Source organism: Lynx canadensis, chromosome D2, assembly GCF_007474595.2.
Source record: "Lynx canadensis isolate LIC74 chromosome D2, mLynCan4.pri.v2, whole genome shotgun sequence".
NCBI lineage: Eukaryota > Metazoa > Chordata > Mammalia > Carnivora > Felidae > Lynx > Lynx canadensis.
The window spans coordinates 83,426,458-83,453,797 of NC_044313.2; the positions used below are offsets into that span (position 1 = coordinate 83,426,458).

General features: G+C 41.3%; 1 protein-coding gene across 1 annotated transcript in view; it reads right to left on the reverse strand.

Annotated features, from left to right (window-relative positions):
• PCDH15 (protocadherin related 15) overlaps window positions 1-27,340 on the reverse strand; it is a 786,947-nt gene that overhangs the window by 188,172 nt on the left and 571,435 nt on the right. Inside the window, 2 exon segments of the mRNA XM_032595259.1 lie at window positions 7,000-7,224; window positions 9,857-10,162. Of these exon segments, the coding sequence (XP_032451150.1) occupies window positions 7,000-7,224; window positions 9,857-10,162 (531 nt within the window).

Here is a 27,340-nt window from a genome sequence, read left to right on the forward strand (position 1 = left end):
CTGCCTGCCCCTCCTAAAAGCTGTGGAGCTCAGGAAGCTGACGCCTGGATCTTTCTTGGCACAAGGCACGGTTAACTTGTCCTCTGCCCCTTCCGGGTCTGTTGTCCACAGCCGGACACCTTGCGTTTGCCGTTTCTGGGCTTAGCTGCCTTCCGTGACTTCCCTCCCTTCTCTTGTGGTTCTGCGCAGAGAACCCATTTCCAGCCAAACAATCTTGTGTTGTTCTGTCCTGTTTTGCAGGGGCTTCTCCTAAACACAAATCGTAAATATACATCATTTTTTCCTCTATTTTTGGGTCAAAACTTGTCCTGGCAGTTTCTGCCCAAGAGGCCTAAGTTGGTTTTCGTTCTGGTTTTATTTCTGAGTATGTGGCTATTTGGATTCTTGGGGGGCTGCATACCCTGATGCAGATGCAGTGGTGCTCAGTGCCACAAATACTGACGGAGCCCCCTGGGTGTTAGGCATTACTTTCCTTGTTGGGGACGATACTGCCACCAAGACAGGAGCAGGACCTGCTGGCACTGAGCTGCCGGGTAGGAGCAGACAGCAAAGATGAAAGGATACTGCTGAGTGTCATGCTTGTTATGAGAAGGAAGTACAATGATGTGAGGAAAGTAGGTAATGAGGCGTTGAACTGAACCCAGGATGCGCCTGCTACTTTAGCAAATGCTCCCTCCCTCACGCCCGCCGGCAGGTGGAACCTTCCTTCTAGATGGATGGCTCCAGGAGGGGAGCACAGCCCTGGGCAAGGCCGATGAACCCACAGCTTCAAACTGTAACCCCATTTCCATCTGGCCTCGCAGTTTGGGAATGGTAATGTAGGGAGCAGAGAGCTGATGACGTTTTGAGTTGTTTTCCAAGCCAGCAGGCTCAGGGCAATTGGAAGAATATGTATGTGTATATCCTGAGCTCAAATCTTTGAGCAGATCGTCTCTAACTGTAACGCCCCGTCCAGGCTTTCTCTGTCTCTGATGTGCACAACAATTACGTGTATGCACAACAATTACTGTGAGTCAGGCATCATGCCAGGTCTGTTAAATTACTCATCTCATTTGTCTAAAATATGTTAGCTATTGGCATTTCTGTTCTATATATAAAGAAACCCGGGCTCAGAGAGGTCAGGTTGCTCATGGTGATCCAGCTGGTGAAGGACAGACCCATGACTTCGTGCTGGCTTTCCAGACCCTGGAAGAGTCATTCTGAGATTTGGAGGAGAGGAGAAAGGGAGTGGGTCAAGTCGTCAGAAGATTATCTATATGTAAGACGATCTGGGTAGGATTTTCATTACAAAAAAATCTACATACAACTTTTTAAAGACCTCTGTTCAAAAGTATTTTACAGTTTAAAATTTCTTATAATACAATAACTCTACTGTTATCTTGGCAGCCTGCTAAGCTTCTAAACATTGCAAAATGCTAATCTATTTCCCTGAATATAATTTTTATAATTATTTATAAAGTTTGTTTTTGTTTGTTGGTATAAAAAAAAAAGAGAGCGAGACTTGTATGAGTTGCATTTGTATACTTAAAAAAACAACTTCCTCAATATTTAACCCTAGAGTTATTTTCATTAACACCCAATAAATTTGTCCCCAGATTTCGTTTTTTGGAAAATTAATCCTATCAGAAGCTTTATAAACAAACAAGCAAACGAAAAATTCCATAATCAGCTATGGAAAATGTGGGAAATTACTTTTTATTTTCTTGATGTTCACATTATGAAGACCCACATGAAGGTCTACCGTGGAGACCTCTGTTTACTTCTGTGCACAGCAGTATTTCCCAAATCCATTTGCCTATGAAATTCTTTGTATATGAGACCCATTACCATCTCGAGCAGCTCATGCTCTAGGAAATACATCCTGAGAGATCCCAAAGACAGCGAAATATTAAAGGCACACACTCTGTTTTGAACACTCTATGACTTTGGTGAATGAATGAGAGGTTTCAGAGAATCTATTGAGAATTCTGATGCACTGAGAGTGCCCACAAGTCTGTGGTAGCCAACTCATCAGGATGGAGACAGTAGCCACCTCGAGGGTGGCCAGGCACAGGGGGAGATCATAGCGGTAACTGCTATCAACAGGCTTATCAGCATCTACTGCCCCACAGAGAGACAGTTCAGATTTGGAGACTTCCAGTAATTTTTTTTTTTTTTCAACGTTTATTTATTTTTTTGGGACAGAGAGAGACGGAGCATGAACAGGGGAAGGGCAGAGAGAGAGGGAGACACAGAATCGGAAACAGGCTCCAGGCTCTGAGCCATCAGCCCAGAGCCTGACGCGGGGCTCGAACTCGCGGACCGCGAGATCGTGACCTGGCTGAAGTCGGACGCTTAACCGACTGCGCCACCCAGGCGCCCCTGGAGACTTGCAGTAAAAAGGAGAATGAAAGAATCACTGAGGAGTAAGAGAACATAATTGTGTACACAAGGAAGGCACCTCCCTGGGACTCCCACAAATCACTGGGTGGTATCTGGGGAGCCATGACAGGGACCCACAGAAATAGGAATCATTTCTACTTGTGAGAAACTATTGTTAAGTCTGGGCAAGCACCTTTTTATTTGTTTCCTCTGGTTTGCTTATTTAGAGGAAGTACGTTACATCCGAGTCGTAAAACTCTAGAATAACAGATACTTTAAAAAACCATCTGGCTCAGCCCCATGGCATGCTCTTCCTGATATATCCACATTCTTTAAACTTGGCAGTGAGTATCTTAGAAAGAACACACTAATAAGAATATGATAATGCAGAGTGGAATAAAGGAAAATATCCGAAGGCCATAGTCCAAAACAAGTATTTTCTCCAGTTCAACCAACCCTAAGGGAAAGGTCAGCAGGGGTAAAAAAAAAATAACGATCACTGGATTAGCATGGCCATACCCCCCTAGCTGGTTCATTGAAATCATCCTTTATTCAACTGTCTCCCTCCAGAGAAAGGGAAGGAGGATGCTATAAATCCTGAACTGTGCCAAGGTTCTCATTTGTTTGAGTTCTGGACCATCTCCCGGTCTGTTAAAGCGCGACTCGTCTGAGAGGATGAAAACTAGGACTCTACCAGTGCCGTGACCATGGAGCATCAGCGGCACATCACCAGCCGTCAGGGGTCTGTGGTGTGACAAGTGCCCCTTTGTAACAGGCATTGAGTTTCCATCTGGAAAAGCAATCCCTTCCCTATGATTCTACGGGGACAGGGACATCTATCTTCCTCCTGGAGAGGAAACACCTCTGAAAGATGAAAATATTAGCCCCATCTTCCAGGGCTCACTGCATACCCCAGCAGCCTTGGTCCTTGTGGATGTTACTTCACGTCTGGCCCTTCCAGTTCCCCTGCCCTCCTCCCACACCTGCATCTGCAACACAGGCAAACACACTGGAGAGCCAAGTCTCCTGCCCCCACAGAAGGACCGCCTCCCCCTGCCCTCCCCCTGCAGTCATGCCAGCTGAGTTATAATCAGCAGAGGACTTATGTCATCGTTCGTCCTAGAAGAGCCTCCATAGGCCTTTCAGGGATGCCCAGCATCACAGAGCCAAATCACCTACGCCCACTTTTCTGACTGGTCTTCATCTTTTGGCTCATTATAGAAGACAGACCTTTTCTCTGTGTGTACTTTCTGTAGGATAGCACAACTCCATTTGTAAGGGTATATTTTTCTCTGGGTTTTTCACTTTAAACTGTATAGAATTTTAGTTTTATTTTTCAGAGTTTTACTCACATCATCTAATTTAACTACTATGTAGCCCATTTTTCAGTTATATTCAATCAAGATACAACGAAGAAGGTTGTATATATCAGTGTCCTACAAAAACTTTGCAACAAAAATACATATTAATTGTATGATCACCATTGGTTTTGTTCTGGATCACTCAGAAAGCACTCTGCAGGTATCTGTGATAAAATTCTACTTTTTTTTTCTACTATGGACATAACTTTCCTTCCAAGCATCGCTTCAATTTTCCCATCCTTGCTCCAATTTTAAATAAGTTTGATGGAGTAGATATTAAGCGTTGGATCTTTTTTCCCCCTTCTTCTTCTTTACAAAAGAAAATTATGTTTCTTCTCATTTTCAAAGAGAGATCTTCATGATGCTTTCCCTGTGGTGACTGTTTTGGGTAGCAATATCTATTAGCAAATACTGTGCAATTATGTCACCGGCAAAAGAGCTTGTCACACTGCAAGTAAAAAAACAATAACAAAAAATCTGTATGCTTCGTAAAGACCTACATTTGTGGAGAAGTGAGAATTGTACTCCATTCTTCCCTTCAAAACAGACAAGCATGATATTTTCCTATGGGCCCCAATATTACTCAGTAGAGTTTTAAAGCTTTTTGTGATCATCTGAGACCTGAGTGATCAGAAGAAAGACAGGCGAGTGTCAGCCTGCATTTGGGGAAATGTTCTGCAAATGTTATTATGCTTGCATCACCTTGAAAGAAGAAAGTGGCATTGAAAATGTCTACAATTGAATACTGGTTGGTTGAGTTTTGTTTTTAAAGTATGATAAATCAGAAATAATTTTGTATAGGTGAGGAAGGCCCAACCATGAAAATGTTTGACCTCTCTAAATAAGATAAGGCAATTGAGACAACAAAAATTAGGTCGACGCTCTCCTATTTCTGAAGGAGCAAGTCCATCGATGAGCAAAACCTTTCCGATGTGAAAGCCGACGTGGAAGCCAGAAATGACACCCAAGTGTTAAAACAAAGGAGTGGTCAGGCAGCGTGAGATGCGTGTTTAGAGATGCCAGTCCCAGACAGAGAATGAGACTTACTTAGAACACATCTTGCTTGATTAGATGGTATGTTTGGATCCCATTTGATTCCAATGACTTCTATCAAAAAAAAAAAAAAAAAAAAATCCAAGCAAATCAATCCAAGCTGAATGCAAAACAGGCAGGTCAGAGTCTGTGATGGTTTAGAACTCTCCATTATTGGGGCACCTGCGGGGCTCAGCCCGACTTGGGCTCAGGCCATGATCTCACGGTTCATGAGTGCGAGCCCTGCATCAGTCTCTGTGCTGACAGCTCAGAGCCTGGAGTCTGCTTCAGATTCTGCGTCTGCCCCTTCCCTGCTTGTACTATGTCTCTCAAAAATAAATAAACATTAAAAAAAAAAAAAAGAACTCTCCATTATGAACCACACCCATCTTGAGAGCAGGCCATCCCATCAGGGGAGATGGCCATGAGCAGCAAGTCTTTTCTTCCTTTTTTATTCAAAACAGCCGATAAGTGGCCATTTTGCTATTTTAAATGTTTTTAGTGGACAATTCCACCAAACCGCAGAGGCAGGCAAGTGTAGACTGGGGTAACGTGGCCCAAACTTTTCACCTGGTTCAGAGTCTTTCTGCCACATGGTTAGTTCACTTAGGTCAGGCTCATGTTGGTCTTCGTTTCTGGGCTTATTGACACATCTTTGTAACCAAAACACTGCCATGGTCCTAAAGTGCTTTTGTAAACAGATCTCTAAATTTCTTAGGCTAAATAAAATAACTTTCTTAGGCTAGAGAGATGCAAAGTGGAAGAAGTAGGCAAAAAGCCATTGTGGATGCCTGAGAAGGAAGGAATTCAAACCTTAATAAAATTCTCCAGAGAGCTTCTGGGCATCTGCGAGTGGAAGGGACACGTGTCCCCTTCCCAGTGTAGTTTAGAAGAGACAGCAGGACCCCAGGGAAGAAATATCACATGTGCTCCAGCAGATAAGCTAGGTCAAGTGTAAAGAAGGAACAGTGGAATAATTTTTGTGTCTCTCTCTGATCGCAAGATTATCCACCCAGCAACAAAAAGACAAAACCAAGACCCAAAGATTCTTACAGTCAAGAACATTACAGCAATTACCTACATGGTAAATAAGGTCATGCTAATTATATTTTGGCACAGTCTTTAACAATCTTCTATGTTTTCATATCAGTAATATATTGTCTAAGAAAACCAGTAGTATAGATTCGTTATTGGTTAAACAATCAAACAAAAATTCAAGAAAAGGGATTATTTCTTACTCTACCATTTACACATGGCAGTACCCTACAAAAATGCGCATAGTAAAAAACAAACAAAAAAAACCCAAAACAAAAAAACAAAAACGAACATGTAGAAAAGTTGCCTATGACCTTACGTACTTATGACTTGTGTTCTTTGTAACCTTGTATACGTACAGCCCTGTATGGACAGCACTTTCAAGAACTGGAATCATCCTCAGAACCCAAGTTTCTCTCACTGTAAGCGAACATCCATCTGCAGAAAAGCGTCTGTGATGCTTTCCCCTGGGAAAAGTGCTCCTTTGGGAAGGAGCAGAGGAATCCGACAGTGGAGCCCACGGCTCAGGTGACCTTCACATACACTAACAATTGAGAGCTGACAAATCCCTCCTCCTGTCTTCTTCTAAAGGTGTTGCCTTAGAAATCACTAGAATCCCCAAAGACAAGATACCATGCTCTCTCAAGCAGTCACCTGGCACAGATTGCTACGATGGATGGGATGAGAAATCTGGAACAGCTAACAAAGTCCTCAGCGTCTCAGACCCTGAACATGGCTGAGCCACATCCTGACCCCAGTTCCAGCTGATCCCCAAGCTGATTTTGTTCCAGAATCTTGGCTTATGAACTAAACTAAACTAATTAGTTCTTGGGCCTTCGAACTCCTACTTTTTCAGTACCCTTCTTCTTCTTAGAACTTTTAAATTGGAGGATTTGGATGAAGTGATTATTCCTGGTGTTGTCAACTCTGGACCGAATTGTAGTCTGGAGAGACTGTAACTAGATTGCGAATCCAGAACTAAGGGGACATTCAGGCAGCCAGTGTTAAAATTCTTATTTAGAGTTTCATGCAAACGTATCTTCTACACTGTAAACAACGCGGCCTTTCCTCAGGTCTTTCACAGTGATGACCTCTGCTCTGGGTCTGGTACTACCGTGTTGTTAGGAACCGTTGCCCCAGACACTCAGGTGTGCTACAGACTCCGTAGAGAGAATGGAGTAGGCAACCAGGAGTCACCTGTGTTCCCTACCTTCACTATCACTGTGACAGTAGCAATGCCTGGTGGCATCGTTCCATAAATATCGAAGGCCTCCACGAGAAAAGTGATGCTTGCTTCCTGGTCTGGAAATGACTCATAGTCCAAACTCCTTAAGAGGGAGAGTTCTCCTGTAAACGGATGTAGTGCAAAAAAGTGCTTGACTTCTGGGCTTCTGATCCGATAAGACACATTTGCTCCGAGGTCAACATCTTTGGCCTGTAACAAGTCAAGCAGAAAGACGGTCACATCGGCAGTGCTCCCAAACCAGAGGACGACAAGCCTGATGGAGGTCATGTGTCAGTACCTACAACGACACGAATTACATGATGATGAAACGACGTGTTTTAAAGAAAAGCTTTTTTGTTAAGTAATGTATCAGAAAGAGGAAGGAGAGAAAGAGAGACAAACAGAGACAGGGAGACAGAGTCCCATGACTCTTTATCATCTTTTTATCTTACTACTAGATTTATTTAACCTGGAAAATCACTAATGAAAAGAATCGTAGCACAGTAAAGAGATGAATATAGTCATAAATTATTATTTCCTGCTAATTGCATAACCTTGAAAAATAATATTTTAAATAAGGATTAATTTTTATTGAGTGTTTTTCACACACATAATAGAGTATTAAAGGAGTATAAGGAAACTAAGAAAATAGAAGTACTAATTGCTTCTTACAAAGATCCTATAGTACATTTCTAAAGATCCCTATTATACTCCATTTAATTAACATTTATTGAGTAGTTATTATGCACGAAAGCACGAGATGAGTCAAGACACAAATCCTGCCCTGCAGGTTAATGTCTCCGGGGGGAAAAAACAAGCAAACAAACAGATACTAAAATAGAAGTCACGCAGGGACATGGCGGCTAAAAGGTGTTCAGAACTGGGAATGGTGTGTGTCAGCTGTGGGTCCTGCAGGACTAGCACAGAAGGCAGAGGGTTCTGGTGGAGGCAATGGGATGGGGCGAGGGGGAGTGGGGAGATGAGGTGTGACGGAAGGTGCACACAGCCATGCTTGCACCTGCTATGGGAACTTATGTCTTGGCCCCCTGGTCAGTTACTGACACCACGACTAGAAGATACGAGGAAAGCACACATTTTATGGTGTCATTTTCCTAACTAAAATCCTTCTTGTTTCCCATTCTAGTTTGGGTTAACCCCAATCTCCTGAAAACTGGAAGAAGGAGCCATACATTTTCTAGCATCTCTCTGTCTCCTCTCCCCCAGGATTTCAAGAGATTTGTTCCAATGCTTTGAATCTCTCTTCTGCTGCTTGAAAAACTGACTTGCTTCTCCATTCACAATGTAGGAAGAAACTATCTAAGTCTCAAGACTAGATTTCTAAACTCTCTGTGATTTCTTAAGCTCCTTGCATTGAGAACCTCTACTGCAATTGGGGTTGGCTTGTCTGTTTGCCACACCCAGCTGAAAACCCCAGGAAGGCATGAAATCTGTCTTATCCACGCTGGCATCGCTCAAGTGCAGCAGAGGATAAATGCATGTAATATACAGTGAAAATACGCTTGATGAATAAATGGATGAATAAATGAATAGATGAACAGAAGAATAAATGGAGAAATAGGGCCCTTTCCCTGGTTGGCACCTGCCTTTTTCAGAATGATTAATGTTTTGGCCTAAATATTTATTGAGTTGAATTATGAAAAAACTGCAAGTTCTTGAAATCCATGCTAACAACATTCAAGTTGTGGATGGCAGGTCAAGGAAAGACTAGATTTTTTTCCACCCCCCAAAATATACTTCGTAGACCGTCTGTGTCAGAATTAAAGGGGCGGTTGCTTAAAATGATTTCTGGGCCAACTGAATGTACTGAATCAGAATGTCCAGAGTTTCTGGTAGTATTGTAGCTGAAGACTGAAAAAACAGGCTTGAATGTGGGGACACTGTTAAACAGGACAGTTAGACTTCTGAAGAGCACTGAGAGTAAAAACAATGGGTTCAGCAATATCCTCTTTTGTAAAATATATGGCAAATCTCTACACATGTAAATATGAAAATATTTTTTTAATATATATAGGTATACATGATATGCTGGCATACATGCATATTTGCATATATGAAAATGTGACAATACTTATTCGAATATACACATGCACCCATACATATGCACACACTGGCATGCATGCATATTTGCATATATGTAAATATGAAAATATTTATTTGATTACATATACACACATAGGTATATATGCATACACTCTCATGCATGCATATCTGCATATATTTATATATGAAAATATTTATTTGAATACATACATACATAGATATATATGCACATGGCTGCATATATACATATATACATATTTGCATATATACATACATGAAAACACTTATTTGAATATATATATGGATATATGCATACACACATGCATATTTGCATGTATGTAAATATAAAAATATTTATTTGATATTGTGGGAGTACAAAGATAAATGTCACAGAATACATATAAAAACTTAATCCTGGGTATCCTGGATGTACAAAGTGGGAGATTATTAACTTCTTTATAGACTATTGTGTTGTCAATTTTTACAATAAATATGTAAAATTAATTTTATAAATTAAAAAAATTATTAACAGCTGTTATTTGATTTCTTACAAATGTATCTTTTCTCCTCTTAATTTTTTGGTATATCCCTGAAGTAAGGTTGTTAGATAAAATACAATATGTAATATCTGAGAGGCACTTATATTAAACATTTACTCACTGTTTATCTGAAATTGGAATTCAACTTGGCGTGTTGATTTTTTATTTGCTAAATCTGCAACCTGACACTAATGGAGATATTAAAATGTGGAATTCACAAAATTAACGCGTCTTCCACCCACCTCTATCTGAAGGAAGGTGGTCCCGGCTGGCAGGTTCTCTTCTACGATGACAGTATACGTTGAGTTAGTGAACACGGGACTGTTATCATCAATATCCAACACTTTGATGGCCAGCGTCAGAGTTGAGTGACGCGGGTGAACCGCCCCATCGGTTGCCACAACGACAAGTTCGTAGTAGTCCCTGACCTCTCGGTTAAGCTTCACTGCTGTGTAAATACTCCCGTTAGATGTGATGCGAAAGAGATTATTGAAGTTGCCCAGACTGTAGTGCACCTGGCCATTTATTCCCGCATCAGGGTCTGTTGCCTGCATAGAAATTAAAAACAAAGGAATTCACATAGTGTGTTTGTCATGATTTTTTCACATTATATTTTGTTACGCTGCCTTGCTAGAAGGGGTAGTTGATACGTTATGGTGTATTTTTAACTGAATATTCTCTCTAAGGAGAAAATTAAAAAAATAATGATGATGTAATGCAAAAGTCTATAACATGAAAAGAAATATACTATAGTTTCACTAATTTTTCTTCATTCAAAATGACCAGAACATAACTTGATAGTATCATTAGCAATAACAGCATTATGTTATGACAGAAAACTCATATTACAATAATACTGAATTTTTCCTGGACCATCATTTCTTTAATGATTTTGAATTCGAAAATAAGAAACACATGTCTGGTTTTTAATTAATTTAACATAATCTACTAGATGACAACTTAAGATGCTACATTATTTTTTGTTCAAGCAGTTTATATATTAATTTTCATATATATATTTTTTCAAGCACCATGTACATGATCTCATTTAATCCTCACCGTGTTCTTTTAATTTTTGTTTAATATTTATTTATTTTTGTGACAGAGACAGAGCATGAGCAGGGGAGGGGCAGAGAGAGAAGGAGACAGAGAATCTGAAACAGGCTCCAGGCTCTGAGCGGTCAGCACAGAGCCCAACGTGGGGCTCGAACCCACGAACCATGAGATCATGACCTGAGCCAAAGTCGGACGCTTAACTGACTGAGCCACCCAGGTGCCCCAATCCTCACCATGTTCTTATGAATAAATATAATTGGTCCCATTTTGCAAATGAGAAGACTGTGGCTTATGGAATGTAATGATCTTGCTTAGAGTTACATAAGAAATCAATGTACAGGGCCCCAGTTCTTAGTACAATGCCTCACGTATAAAACTACTTAATAAATACCTGTGGGATTAATGAAGGTTAGAACAAATGAACACATGAAACTAAGATTTAAAATTAAATCTGCCCCCAAATCCAAATGGGAATAAAAGTGTAGTAATTGTAAAGCACCCGCAAAGGACTCTTCTTTGAAATTACAATACAATCTCCAAATGGTAATTGAGAATTATTGATACGATAGTAACATAGGAACCAAAAATTTTAAGTCACATAAAAATCACTTTGCATCAAATAAAATGTGTGAATTTTGAGTAAACATTCTTCTAATAGAGGGTTATGAGAAATAATCTTATCCAAACTCAGTTGTGATATAAATTTTGACAGTCACTATCAGCTACTGTGCATTTTGTGTTAAACAGTTGTTATTGTTTTGCTTTTTTTTTTGATTTTTTAAATTTTTAAAAATATTTATTTATTTTTGAAACAGAGAGAGACGCAGCGTGAGTGGGGGAGGGGCAGACAAAGAGGGAGACACAGAATCCGAAGCTGGCTTCAGGCTCCGAGCTATCGGCACAGAGTCCGACATGGGGCTCAAACCCACGAACCATGAGATCATGACCTGAGCTGAAGTTGGACGCTTAAGCGACTGAGCTACACAGGTGCTCTTGTGTTACTTTTTTCCAAAGAAACTGGAGTAAATATTAGAAGCCATGAGATGCTATATAATTGTGCCCCAAACTGTCGCTAAGGAAAGGAAGGAAGACAAGACACTGGACTGCATTAGGAGCTGGGGACACAAATAATCATTTATAGTCCAGAAAGCCTGAATGCAGCAGGAAGTGCTTTAACAGTACACATGCAGAGGTACCTCCACTTTTACAAACCCTAGCAAAGCGTGTTGGGGGCATTGCGGAATGCTTCTGTCTTGTCTGAAATGGTGAAGTCCAAGATGTGAAAGCCGTGTTTGTAACTTGACATCACAGCAGGATTTGTCCATTTGACTCATCAAACAAAAATTCCCCTGGGAGGTCATTACCTCTCGAGGCTAAACCAGAGAACAGACGGAGGAGGGATTGCAGGAATGCCCAAAGAGGAAGAAACACCATGAACGACCTGAAGAGTTTCCATAGACACATGTTCTTCTACTTTTACTGTGTGCCTAGAACTTGCCATACAAATTATTGACAAATTAGTCAAGCTCGTCACTTAGAGGAAAAACTAAATGACAACACTAATCCCCCTTTGGGGGAAAAACGCTTATTTTTTTGTCTGAAATCACTGCGTAAGTAAATAGAAAAATGTAATCCAGTAATATAATATAAACAGGTCTTATTTATTAGCACCAACATTTGTGGAAATTTCAGTGACATTTTGCTATCTGTGCAAATTTTTTTTTAAGTTTATTTATTTGAAAGAGAGAGAGAGAGAGAGAGAGAGCAGTGGAGAGGCAGACAGAGAGGGAAGAGAGAATCCCAAGCAGGCTCTGTACTATCAGCGCAGAGCCTGGTGTGGGGCTCAACCCCACAAACTGAGATCATGACCTGAGCTGAAATCAAGAGTCGGGTGCTTTAATGACTGAGCCACCCAGGCATCCCTGTCTGTGGGAATTCTTAAGATCACAAAAGCAATTGTTTATATAACCAGTACTTTAAATGATCCCTGTTCAAAATATGTTTTTATTCATCCATATAAGGGAAGATGTGTTATAGAATGATTCAATTTGAGTAAAGTGGCTGTGTGTGTGTGTGTGTGTGTGTGTGTGTGCGCGCGCGTATGTGTGTTGGGTGTGTGTATGTATTGCTTTATATCCATCGGGCTGTTTGGCTGATACCTCCCAGAATGCCTCATGCATATCTGTGTTAGTTTTCTGTGGCTGCCATAACAAATGACCGCAAATTGAGTAGTTTACAAAGCACAAGTTTATAATTTTATAGCTTTGTATTTCAGAAGTTCAACACGGGTCTCATCAGGCTAAAATCAAGGCACAGGAAGGGCTGTGATCCTTTCTGGAGGCTGTCGGGGAAGTTCCCTTTCCTCGTCGGAGGTGTTGACAGAATTCAGTTGCTTGAGTTGTAGGATTGAGCTTCCCCACCTAGTTTTCCATTGTCATGTGAGGACAATTCCCAGCTTAGAGTCTACCCACGTTCCTTGGCTCATGGCACATCTCCTCCATCTTCAAAGCCAACAATGGAGAGTCAAGTCCCTCTCACTTTTGACTCTCTCCTCCTTCTTCCATCTCAACCTTCTGACCCACTCTCCTGACATCCTCCTCCAGTTTGAAGGGTTTTTACAATTACATTATGACCCTATCTTGAAATCCTTAACCTTCATCACATCTACAAGGTTCCTTTTGCCATGAAGGGTAACATATTCATATGTGGGACATATTTGGGGGCCATTATTCTGTCTAGCATAGAATCAGAAGCTTAACATGTTCCTGACTGAACTCTCAATTTCTTCTGTGTCCAAATCTTGTTCACCTCCAACAATCGCCATTCAGTAAATGGTCCTCCTACTAACATAATAGGTTATATAAGAGAGAAAGTAGATATTTATGATACCTCCTTCATTTATCTTATCAATTATTCATTCATGCAACAATTTGAGAAAGCAAGTTTAATACTACATATGAGGCTCAGTTGCGGGCTGTGATACATGGTATATTAAGTACCAAGGTCCAAGACCTAGTGTCATTTACAAAATAATCCCTGTCTGTCTATAATGTGTTGCTTTCACCCACATATAATATCTCACTCCTAATTACCTTGGTCCTAGCCACCACTGACTACAACTTAGATTACTAAATTACTTCTCTCTTTTTTTTTATTATTTATTTTTGAGAGAGAGAGAGAGAGAGAGAGAGAGAGAGAGAGAGAGAGAGAGAAGAGGGGCAAGGGTGAGGGAGACACAGAATCCAAAGCAGCCTCCAGGCTCTGAGCCATCAGCATAGGCTGGAACTCACAGACCGTGAGATCATGACCTGAGCCCAAATCAAGAGCTGGAAGCTTAACTAACTGAGCCACCCAGGTGCCCCAACTAAATTACCTCTTAATTCTTTTCTTTTAGTTACATCCCTTCAGAGAGACCTTTTATAGAGGGGAAATAATGACATCAGTCCTCTGCTTAACATCCTTCAATGATTTCCAGTGCTTTGGGCAGTATTCAAATTCACCATCCACAGGCAAGAGGTTCGGTAAAATGCTTTCACTGTGTTCCCTCCAACCCCCAAACTTCTCCAGAAACTTCTGCCTCCTCGGCTTCTGCTGTCACTACCCGGCTACCGCCTCCTCACACTCATCTTCCACGTGGCAGTGTAAATGCCACTCGCTCAAAGCAGTCTTCTCTGATTCCTGAAAAGGAGATTAGACTCTCCCATCACACAGGCCGAGAGCTCCGAGTACCTGTCGTGTATGCCACTTTGGCTAATTTAAATTTATCTCTCTATCAGCGTGCTTACTTGTGTAAGAACTTCTCTCCTTTTTCACAAGGTAAGCCATAAGAGTATGGTCTGGGATGTTCTGGTTTCACTGAACGCTCAATTCCTAGTACCGCGCCTGGCACACTTCATAAACGAATGCTATAGACTGGCACACATAAGTGGGTGTATTCACACTTCTATGTAGTAGTTGGAAGGTTTCTTAGAGTATTTTATTCACTGTACATCTATCGTCCGGGCTTACTTTGATTCTTGCTTTATTATCCTCTGCAATTGTGGGTAAGAATTTGAAACCAAAAACTGTGGAATTATCAGAGTTGCATCGAGGACTCTGATTACCTTGGTGAAACCACTGATTCCAAGTCTATGCTGAAAAAACAGAATTTTTTAGAAGACCATAGTAGTGTTTTATCACGACGTAAACAAGCACATGATAACAAGTGGATACCTTTGTACTTATAGCATTTTGCAGAATGACAAGGGGGGTTATGGAGGTTGAGGTGGCTAATGACTGTTATATAAGGAGAGACTGCTATATTGTGGAAATGCTGATTGGTCTCAGTGTTCCCAGCTTATTTTTTGATGTCATTAACTTTGGTATGTTACTTTTTCTCCCTAGGTCCCAGATCTCTCAACTATAAAATAAAATAAAATATGTGAAGTGGGAGAACAGTTTGAATCTCATTTCCTACCGCAATGCATGTCAGAAATAAAATTCACAAACGTGGCACAGATCGTCATTATAACATGAGTAAGATAGACTATAGCTTTGGAATGATTCTCTCTAAACTAGTTGCAGTGCCATTTTTCTGTCCCATTGACTAAGATACATGTAAATTTAAGTAAATTGACATTATTACAGATTTAACCCAACAATTAATATTGGAACAATGCAGACGCAGTACCTACAAGTGACCTGAGAAAGACCTCACCTTTTGATGATACAACATCATCTTGATGATGCAAAGAGCTAGTCTAGAGGATCGTTAGGACACTCACCCTGACAAGAGACTGGGATATAAAAGCAAACTTGCATTTCAGAAAGAACCTCCTAATCATGCCTGCATTCCCCAAACTGCTGCATTAACCATGTTTTCCCTTGGGAACTTCCTAATGCACATCAGCTCACAGAAGCGCTGGATTAAAAGGTCTTCTTTATTTAGGATTGTTGAATGGGAACCTCCTCCCCCATGTTTCATCTTGTTGAGAGGAAGGACAGGTTAGCAAGACCACGGCCCTGGATCTGTCTCCTCTCTCACTTGAGAGTGGAGAATGTGGCAGGAAGAATTGGATAACTGTCTCATTTAGGATCTATTTATAAAGATACTCTATGGTTTGCTTGTTTAGCTATGCAGGCTCTTCCCCGACGGACACCTACAATTCCAGTCTCATCCATAGAAGACCTGTGTAGGTGAGTTTAGATGTAGAGGGTTAGTCGTTGATAACTTCAAACCTGCCAGTGTTAACAGCAGTTTCCAAAGGAATTTCATCACAGAACCTTTCACACTACTGTTTGTTTAGCAGAATACTTACTAGTATCTTGAGGGGCACACCATTTGTTAACTACTGCTACAGCTCACTGAGCAATGCCAAGAATAAGGCCTCCTTTCAATAATGTGTCCACGGTTCTTTTCATGCAATATTTCTTTGCATGGACTTTTTATTCTCCAGGACGCACTTGAAAATGCCTATTGTGGGGCGCCTGGGTGGCTCAGTCAGTGAAGCGTCTGACTCTTGATCTCAGCTCAGGTCTTGATCTCAGGGTCATGAGTTCAAGCCTTACGTTGGGCTCCATGCCGGGCATGAAGCCCTACTTAAAAAAAAAAAATGTATGGGGTGCCTGGGTGGCTTAGTCGGTTGAGCGTCTGACTTCGGCTCAGGTCATGATCTCACAGTCTGTGAGTTCAAGCCCTGCGTCAGGCTCTGTGCTGACTGCTCAGAGCCTGGAGCCTGCTTCAGATTCTGTGTCTCCCTCTCTCTCTCTGCCCCTCCCCTGCTCATGCTCTGTCTCTCTCTGTCTCAAAAGTAAATAAAAACATTAAAAACAAATAAAAAAATGTCTATCATGATGATGCATCCTCTCAACCATGTCGAGATTCTTAAAATGGTCTATAGTAAAATAATAAATGGTAGAGAAAACATAAAATATATATATATATACATATATATATGCTTTCAGCAGGCCAATGGGAGGTTTTTCCAAATGGCTGAAATTGATAGAAAAGGCCAAGGGGAGAGAATGAAATATCAGATTGCAGGCCTGGCTTTGATAAAGGAACTCCGGGTGTGAGCTTTCCTTATGCTACACTCATGGCATGTTAGAATGGATTTTAAGGGGGAAAAGTAAGAGGAGGCAAAGACAGAGGGGAAGTCTGTGTTCAAATAAACAGATTTGGGAAACTGAGATGAAAGAAAAGGTAATATGTTTTATGACTTCGTAATTTCTCCCATGTCATCACTATTTTAAGTGAACAAAGTGACGTTCTGGAGGGATATACCTAAGGCACCAGATTTAGAAACGCCAAGCAATAGAGAGGTAGCCTCTCTCTATTCAACATATTGAGCAAACTCTGGAAGGCAGTCAAGATGCCTGTGCATGGTTTACTCCAACCCACATTTTCAGCCTCGTCTCACTCTTCACTCTCCTGTACAAGCTCTACACACAGGTCAAATCAAGTCTCCACCTTTACCTAGGACTCAGTATATACTTTTTGACATTTTCTTCAAGGCTTGCCACGATGATCCCTCATTCACTTCTGAGACTCCAAACATCCATCCATTATTCGAATCCCGGGGTTCCGGTTGTACCACCTCTAGGAAAATGTCCAGCATTTGGAGGTCATGTCAGGAATCAGAATTTCATGGTAAACAAAAGCCTGTTTGTACCACTTTTGGTTTACACTCTTTTCCCAAAACCATGGGTCCTTTCAGAAGGGACCTGTCTCACGACCCTCCATGTATCGGATTTTTCCAAAATATAGCCATCTGTTTCCTAAAGTGAGATGATTTCTGGACAGGAAATATCCAAACACCTATTCAACAGGTGGGTCAAAAATAAATGTTAGGGAGGGCATCCTCATAATAGGGTTTCAAAGTTCGAAGCCAGCTGAAGTATGAAATTTGACTAATATGTTCAACGTCAAGTGTGCCTCCTGCACACGTGTGTGCACGCGCACACACACGCACACACACACACACATGCACACACACACACGCGCGCGCGTTTTGACCCAGTTCACCACAACTTAATTCCCTGAGTGCCCAGCTTCCAAGAAAGGATGTGCATTTGATGCTCAGGGAATAAAAGGCTGTAATATTCTTTAGGAAAATACTCCAAAAATGTTACAGAAACCGAGACTCACATCTAATAGAGACAAAGGAACTGGAATGTTTGCAAAATGCTATTTCCTTCCTTTTCCATCTCCTAATTAATAGAGGAGCATAAAAAAAGGTCCTGTAAGTTAGGTGACATGGGCTGGCAAAGCAAGGTGGTTCCATTTATTTACTATTACAGATGAGTATGTAGATGTTAGACAAGATAACCGAACATAAAATCCCTTATTATCAGCAGTTTGTCAGGAAGTTTGCACTGATGTTTAATATCTAGCCAAGGAGCTCAGTGTGTGATGCTATAATGAAACCATTTATCTTCCCAGAAATCAATTAAAAGTTAATTAAAATTGTTAATAAGAAAAATCACACATCTCTTCTTCCTTGTACTACATCAAAGCGATAAACAGGAATAGCTGCAACTTTATAATCATCTGTCCACGGCTAACGCATTTTGTAATATACACCTTCCTATGGGGTCTGATTTGCGGCTACTTTGTGAATGCCTATTGTTGAGAAATTGGCTGATAGTCTGAGGTCAAATAAAGACCTCACTGGAAAAAACTTTGAATATTTACTAGAAAAAATTCTGGAAAATCCTTAATCATTAGGATTGAAGTTAGAGTATATTAACGACAACCAAGTAATTCTGTAAGAAAGAAATCAGATGATGTATAAGGGCATTTATTGAAATAAAACTTATTGACTGTTGAACGCCATTTTATAGCATACTACTTAAAAAAGGAGCTGGATAATGTGTTTCTTACACATTATATTCATCCCATCCCCCCCATTATCTTTTTAGAGTGGCCAACTACGCATTATTTCACATCAATAGAAGTGGAAGCCATTTGTGGGATACTTACATGGGGGGCCTGTCAACTCTATAGAGACCTGCCTTTTTTTTTTTTCTTTTTTTTTTTTTTAATTTTTTTTTCAACGTTTATTTATTTTTGGGACAGAGAGAGACAGAGCATGAACGGGGGAGGGGCAGAGAGAGAGGGAGACACAGAATCGGAAGCAGGCTCCAGGCTCTGAGCCATCAGCCCAGAGCCTGACGCGGGGCTCGAACTCACGGACCGCGAGATCGTGACCTGGCTGAAGTCGGACGCTTCACCGACTGCGCCACCCAGGCGCCCCTCAAATTGATAATTCTTTTTTTTTTTTTTTTTTTTTGGGGACAGAGAGAGACAGAGCATGAACGGGGGAGGGGCAGAGAGAGAGGGAGACACAGAATCGGAAACAGGCTCCAGGCTCCGAGCCATCAGCCCAGAGCCTGACGCGGGGCTCGAACTCACGGGCCGCGCGAGATCGTGACCTGGCTGAAGTCGGACGCTTAACCGACTGCGCCACCCAGGCGCCCCTCAGTGCTTAATTCTGATTTAGAGTATGTTTTATAATCATACCCAGCCCGATTGATGTTTAGATATAAAATGATTTCTGTTTCTTCCCGCAAAAATGAAACACATAGAAGAATTCTGAGGACAGAGAGAAATTGCAGCTATCAGACAGGTGTGAACCCCCACGCGGCACCTGGTTAGCCCGGGGTGAAGGCCGGACATAGCCGAGTTCTACTTTTTGCTTGCCTTTTACAGCAACTTGAGAGTCTGTGCATCTCACCTACACGTGGGGAACAGAAGCTGTGAGTGGGGAGGTCGGAAGGAGCAGTTGGGCAATGTACCCTTCATGACATTACTAACGGAAATACATTTTTACAATTGTCTAGTAACTTCAAAATACATAAAATAGTGGCTGTCTTTATTTCTTTAAAGAAGCTGAGTGATATCAAGGGCTGTGATTATGAGTGTGTAAGGGGAGAAGCGAGTGAGTAAAGGTGCCAGCAAATTTTTCCTCTCTCCACACAGATGCCTTACGTTCCTCACTGAGCCGTGGCAGAGACCGCCTGGCCAGACAGTAGCAAGTGTGCGTGACCTCAAATCACCAAAAACATACCAGAGTGAAAATGTTTTTTATCAACTAGTAAATACTTAATATTTGATATTTAATACTTAATGTCTAGGAATCTAGAAAACGCGTATGTAAACATGTGATTTCTTACAGGCTTTAGCTCTAGGTTAGAAGCCAAAGCTTCCCCATATCCACCCACGGCTTTGGGGGAGACGGTCACTCTCAGCTCCCATCCTTCATCCGTGAAATGATGGTGAGGAGGAGGAAGGGGAGGAGGAGGAGGAGGCGGTGGCACCTAGGGGGCTCAGTTGGTTAAGCATCTGACTCTTGATTTTGGCTCAGATCATGACCTCACAGTTCAGGGGTTCAGGGTCCACATGTGACTCTGTGCTGACAGTGTGGAGCTTGCTCGGGATTCTCTCTCCCTCTCTCTCTGCCCCTCCCAAGCTCGTGCACTCTCTGTCTCTCTCTCAAAATAAATAAATAAACATGAAAAAAATTTTAAAAAGATTATGATGATGATGAATATTTATCTCAGTGTCTCTTATGAGAATTGAACACACTTGCAGCATGCTTGGGGCCATATAAGTAATCAACGAAAAATAATGTGTTTATTGTTATGGGTTTTTCATTATCTACTTAGAAACTGTATTTTGAAAAAAGCTCAATTCCGTCCTAAAGTTCTTACAGAATATTTTTGGGTAAAATAAATCAGCCTATTGTTATTTGGCTCATTTATACATTTCATTTTCCTGAGGATCATGTTTAATTTGGTACACTGAGTCTATTATTCTATTAACATTGTTGTTCTCAACATTTTTTTCCTGATAACTTGTTGTCTGTAGTGATCAAATAATTCATACATGAAAGATCACCAAGCCTGTCAACACAGTGTTTTTAGTGTAATAAACACAAATAGAAGAAAACTTACGATAAATAGAAAAGAAAGGGCACTTCAGATATTATAAGAAACAATGGTGAACATTTAAGGCCTTTGATGCATAAATTAAGGTTGTATTGACACATGATAAAGGGATTTCTATGAAGAAATGTGTCTGATGATTTTATGGATACATACTGAGAAATGTTTTGCTATGTCTGGCCTGAGAAAAGTCAGTTGCATGTTTGAAAAAATCAAAAAGACATTCCATTGGAAAGTAGAAGAGGAAAAGATGGTAACTTTCAGTTGCATTTGACAATTCGAAAGTAATTTCACCACAGATTGGGAAACAAATGCACACCTCAACGGGTGAATGGTCATAACCTTCTCATAAGTTGTGAGGCTTTAAAATCGTTATGGAAGGAGCTGAAAGGGCTTGAAGCATTATTTCACACTGAACATTTTCTTACTTGTTATTACTACAGGCCATCCTTCCAAATCTGAAAAGATAAATTCTACCCAGAGAAATCAGTAAATAGTATTTTCCCACATAAAAGGTTTGACAGCTGCCCATATTTTTCTCCAAACCGATGTCTTTTTTAATGTTTTTAAATTCTTTCCATTCCAGCACAGAGCACACCTCAATTTAAGGGATCTGGGATGTCTTCCCTGGTCCCCCAAGTCAAGACAGGAGTCTTCCACTGAGATCGCCTGCCATTCTGTGTCTATTTAGCTCTAGGACATAACGCAATTCCCTGATTATCTCCTACACTACACATGACACAATCTGAGGACATGAGAAACGGTTGATCGTAGCTGCCCTTCGAATGCTTATTCTTCGTAAGTGGTCAATGAATATTAGTTGAATAGAGGACTTCTTTTTATCAAGCAACATGTGCCTTCCTTCAGTGTTTTGTTGAATCTACAAAGAGTCAAAGCAATTGTGGCCAGTTACAGAATACATCATATTTCACCTGAATACCAGGGTCTTGTTCTAACCTTTCTGCACTGATCTCCCGCAGCTCACCCTTTGATATCAACTCGTTTTAGTCAACCTGGTTTATTTATTCTATCAGTCAGCTTTCAAACAATTCTGACACTCAGCGGTGTGCCACCATTGATGCTTATTTCTCATGCAGCATCGGTCCTAAACGCCCCACACCTCTGTCCCGATTGTCTCCAGTCTGGGAAGGAGGCTGAAGGAGCAGCCTCTATGGGAACACGCCCCTCCTGAGACCAAGGGAAAGATAAGAGATGAGATAATCAAGCCGATGTCTCCCTGTGCTCGGCTCGGAAGGGGAACACACCATCAACGCTCCCTCTCCATTGGTTAAGACTAGCCTCGTATGACCACGGTTGATGCCATGCTGGGGAGGGGGGGATGGCATGCTCACACTGTGTGGGAGAGCAGAAACCCGCAAACAGTAACACATCGTCCTTGAAACACACACCAGCCTCTCTCACTTTCCCTGATCATTTTCTGCTTTTGAATCCTATCTAATTCTTCAAAACCGACCCCCAGCCTCACTCAAACTCTTCCTGGGAAGCCTTTCCACCCAACCTTCTGACCCCTTTTGCATTTGGCCCAAACCACTTTGTTTTTTATTGATGAATGTTGTGCGATGAAACACTAGGCGTCAAAGTCATCGCTCACCCACCTGTTCCGTGACGGGAGAATGGGAGTCACCATAAGGGAAAGGACTCTGGACTCTAGCAGGGGAAGGTGTGAGTGGTGTGGACCTGGGGCATGGATGCAATGAGGAGGAGAAGTAAGAAAGACAGATAACGAAGCAAATGGAAATAAATCGTCTTTCTCAAGTTGGGTGGTATTTACTGCAAATGACCAGAGTGTTGAAGTAAGCAAGCCAGTTCAGGGAGTTACAGCATAGCCTAAAGTTCTCTTAGTAATGGAATGTAAATTAACTCCAGGTGAATAAAAAGTAAGCACTGGGAAGAAGCATGTAGCCCTGTACGGAAAATTCTAAATGTTCATTTGTCACAAAATGGTAAACACCCAGGGATTAGGACTCTTAGGGAAAAGAGTTTTCATCTGGTTCATTTTTTTTTTAACATTTATTTATTTTTGAGAGACAGCAGAGAGAGGCAGAGTATGAGCAGGGGAGGGGCAGAGAGACAGGAAGACACGGAATCTGAAGCAGGCTGCAGGCTCTGAGCTGCCAGCCCAGAGTCCAACTCGGGGCTCGAACTCAACAAAATGTGATATCATGACCTGAGTCGAAGTCAGGCGCTCAACAGACTGAGCCACCCAGGCGCCCCTCGTCTGGTTCACTTTCAAACAATAGGTACACAAACTCATGTTTCATATTCATTAATGTCTTTCTGTATTTCTATAGCAAGGTTGTAGAGGCCAAGGGCATGCCACCCCAGATGGGCCACTTGGGCATATTGATTACTTTAAATACTAGTTACCTAAGAAATAGGGTGCAAGGGCCCTTAGACCCTCCTCTGTCCCCATGAATGCAGGAGCAAATCTCCCATATGAAAAATACCCCCTGTACTAGAATTAAACAGACATCCTTATCACCAGCAATATGAACTTTAAAGCCAAGAAAGCTGTAAAACAAGCCTTGTTCCTTTTTTTAAACTAATCTGCTACCTCAGCCTAAATTTGCTTAGGATTCCCTACTAATTAAAGCTCCCAAACACCCATTGTCCTCATCCTGTCCATTCTTCACGAATTTATTGTCTCTTCATGCAAAAAGCATACAAACTGCCCACTTTGGTCATTTCATTATTGGGCCTCTGCACATGTAATAAAACATTGCTTTTTTCTCCTGTTAAAATGTCTTATGTACATTCAATTCTTACCCCAGCTGGAAGACCTTGAAGGGGAGAGGCCATTCTGTTTCCTTCTGTACAGGGTATTTAACCTTTCTCGAATATTCCCTATCGTCCTAGAGTGGGACAGGGAAACCTCAGGGACTCAGCCCATGATTTCGTATTTCCCCCTATTTCTATGCATCTGGTAATTCTGGGGTGTATTCCACCATCTTGTGTGATGGTGGAAATGTATATAATGGGATTAGATTTTGTCTCCTCAGCCTCCTACTTTTATTCCCCCATCAGCTTCATCTTCTCTCTGTGGACAAACATGTTCCGGGCCCTACTCTGAGATGTGCTCTACCAAACCTCTTGATTCCATCAGGAGTCCTCCCTCGACCAACCTCCCACAGCCGGGGCTCCAGAGACTCACTCTGCACACCCTCACCGAGGGCCCAACTGCCCCTCCATGAAATCTCACCAGCGCAGGGACACTGGCTATCTGTTTGTGTCATAGATGCATCTGTCTCCTATTCGTAACAAGAGTACTTTCTGTGTGTGTGTCTCGAGAACTGACTTTTGCCATTTTGGGGGTGCCGTACCCCTGTTGAGAATGAATGCTCTAATCAAGAGAAAGGCCTCTGTAAATTCCTAAAATAGCATCCATAAACATTTTCATGCGAGTATTGTTCTTTGAGTGCCCATCACAATGGCATCACTTTCTAAGACATTTCCCTAAACTGGTATGTAGCATAAATCTTTCAGGGCATCTCTGGAGTTGAGGTCAGTAGATACTGCTTCCTGAGTAAGGACATAAGAGAAAAATACCACCACCATGGATCGCATTTCATATAATAATCTGCTTGGCCCAGGCATTTCTGTTTTTGTTTGTGTTTGTCTTGTCTGTCAAGTTCTGACACAAAGTACTGTTTTCCTTTCCTTTTTGAAAAGCATGTTAAATAATTTCCTCTATGCTTATTGAGGATGTAATAGTTTGCTTCTCAGATGTCTCTGCGATCCTCTCCATGAATCCCAAGTTTCAATTTTATTTTTATATGGCATTCTTTTGTATTAAATGTAAAGATGCCCGTGCATTTCGCCAAAGAGCCAAGGATAATCTCTCCCCTAAGTGCTGCCCTTCTGTCTGTCACAGAGTTTTCTCTCGTTAGCGTATGATCTGCTTGGATCAGTGCCGGAAGAAAATCAGAACAGGAAACCGGGGAAAAAAAACAACATTGCAGCTAGGTTGGATTCTCTGTGAAATTCTCCATAATTGCATTTTCTGGAGAATATTCAAGTATTATATTATCAGATGCATAGTGAAGGCCAAAGAAATAAAAATGCCTGTGGCCAATATGATACCCATCTAATGAGAGAAAAATATCGCCTAATCCCCAAGTACTCTGAAAATGCCTCTTACTAGGTATAAGCACACATTCCTAAAGAACAACTGTTAAATGAAAAGGGCTTTCTCCATTTCATATACATCTGTCACCATCGTATCACAGTCACCTCCCCTGAGAACATCACTGGAGTAGAACCCGATCTAGGTTCTGATCCTGTGGCCTTATTTTATCATTTGTCATTATTTGGGTGAGTCCTACAATTTAGCAATTTCAGTTACGCTTCATTTCCCGAAGCTGGGATGTCACCAAACTGGCAGAGTGAGAAATATATATCTTATGTTCATTCCTTATCCAAGAATGAGTGGAGGTAACCGGAGACTGCATTTTCTACAGTCTTGTCTATCACATTCACTTAGAGTAAGAATGGGCTAGAAGGAATAACCCATCTTTTCTTATTTACTCTTATTAATGTGCAGATGAACGAGTAAAGATGTGCAAAGTGGAGAACTGCCTTTTGGAGGAGAAATGCTGAATTCACATTCTGCTGTGCCTTCCTTTCCCAGCCACCTTCCTTCCATTGTCACCTTCGGAGCACAGCCCTGGAAGCTCCTCATGGTAGAAACAGTCCGGAACTATTTTAGAATGATTACCCCCCCAGTGGGCATTGTGCAAATTGCGATTTCCTTTAGTTTGGGTGTAAACTGGTATTGGAGTTCACTTTAATATTAGAAATATTTATAGGTTTTTTAAAGTTACGAATGTATAAATGACTAAGGTATTTACTCAACATTCTTGGGTTTTGTTTGTTTTTTTGGTCAAATGAGAGAAAATATGCCCAAGTGAAGATTTTAAAAATAGGGGAAAATTTTTGGACATGCATCCTTTTATTGTTAACATATTCTCAATAAGAACAGCTTAAGATCACTTGTTCAGGCAGAAAATTTTCCTGAGAATAATGGGATTTATTTGGTGAAATTATGTTGATGGCAAACAATGGTCTAGTCATAGGGTGCCTGGGTGTCTCAGTTGGTTGAGTGTCCGAATTTGACTCAGGTCATGATCTCGTAGTTTGTGGGTTTGAGCCCTGTGCCAGGCTCTGTGCTGACAGCTCAGAGCCTGAAGCCTGCTTCAGATTCTGTGTCTCCCTCTCTGTCTGCCTCTCCCCCACTCACACTCTTTCTTTCAAAAACAAACATAAAAAAAAGACTCAATTTAAAAACCATGATCTAGTCACTATAATTAAGTGATACAAAAGCACCGACGTCTGGCATAAAAAATAGATAAAAATTGAAAGTTAAAATAAAGTGTACTGTTCTGTAAAGCCGAAACTCTATAACCTGTCTACCAAGAATCTTTGCAGATAATAAAGCAGAAAGTTATTGACTTATTTCAAATGTGGAGTCTGAAGAATCTAAATGGAGACTGAAGGTACCGTCCAACATGACAAGTCTGAACCACTTTGATTTGGTTTGCACAGAGGAAGCATTACTCTTGCTACTTTCATAAAGACTGATCGCTTTTGACAGAAATCTGTCTGTGCGGACTTGGATGAGTCGGATACTGAGGAGTCATAAAAACATTAGAGAAGACTGTAGGCTCACAGGAGCTCCTCATAAAAATGTTCAGATAGAGGGAATGAGACAGTGAAAAAGAGACTGTATTCGCTATATATCCACATGGTGAATTATGACACCCACAGGGAATATTTCCAGCCCAGGTTTCAGAATCCCAATGAACTAATCCTTCTGAGACATCATAAACTAAATAGTGAGAAAACAAGCCAAAGAAATATTGCCTGTTTTTATTTATTTATTTTGTAGTCTGAATCCAGATTTAAAAAAAAAGAGAGAGAGAGAGAGAGCCTCCCGTCTTTGATTCTTATATGACTTGAGGAAAAACGTTTATATAAGGATCTTTGTCTACACATTGTGTTCCCTATGAAGCACCGAGAGGTAAATGAGTTGCAAGTGGTTTACTGGGGTTCCCTTCATGATCAATGCATGTAAAGATCAGAGGAAGAAAGCGGGATTGAATTGAGGGAGAAATCCAACTACTCTGCAGGGCCAGTGACAGAGCTGGCCAAGTGCAGAAGAGGTCTGGGATTAGAATTGCCTGTTGGGGTCACTCTCAATGGCCCAATGGCCAGGTCTTTACATGTGGCCACCGGTCAGGATGTGGGCTACACTGAGAAGGGTGTGACTTTGGGCAAGGCAGCTCTCTGTAGCTGAGGTAATCCTTGAAGCAGCTGGCTGCGGAAAGATGTCTGCCTACATCACTCCCAGAAGATACAACATTCCATCCTTCCTGGAAGGGGCACTGGATGGTGCATCTCTGCGTCCAGTATGAGCCTCTTTCTGTTTTGCCTTTTTATTAGATTACAGACTCCTTGTTTAATGGGATATAATGAATACACACACACACACACACACACACACACACACGCCTAGAATCATTACAATATCACTCATTCATTGTATTCAAATGAAATACTCATCTACAGAACTACAGTATGGCCTCAAAGTTACAAAAGCCTTATGGCTTGATGGCTCTGACCTAAGCTAATAATGGTCTACACCAATCCCCACTGCCAGAGACGTGACTCGTATTTTCTTTTTGAATCTAATTTTCACATAATAGTGAACATCCTAGCTATGGTGAATT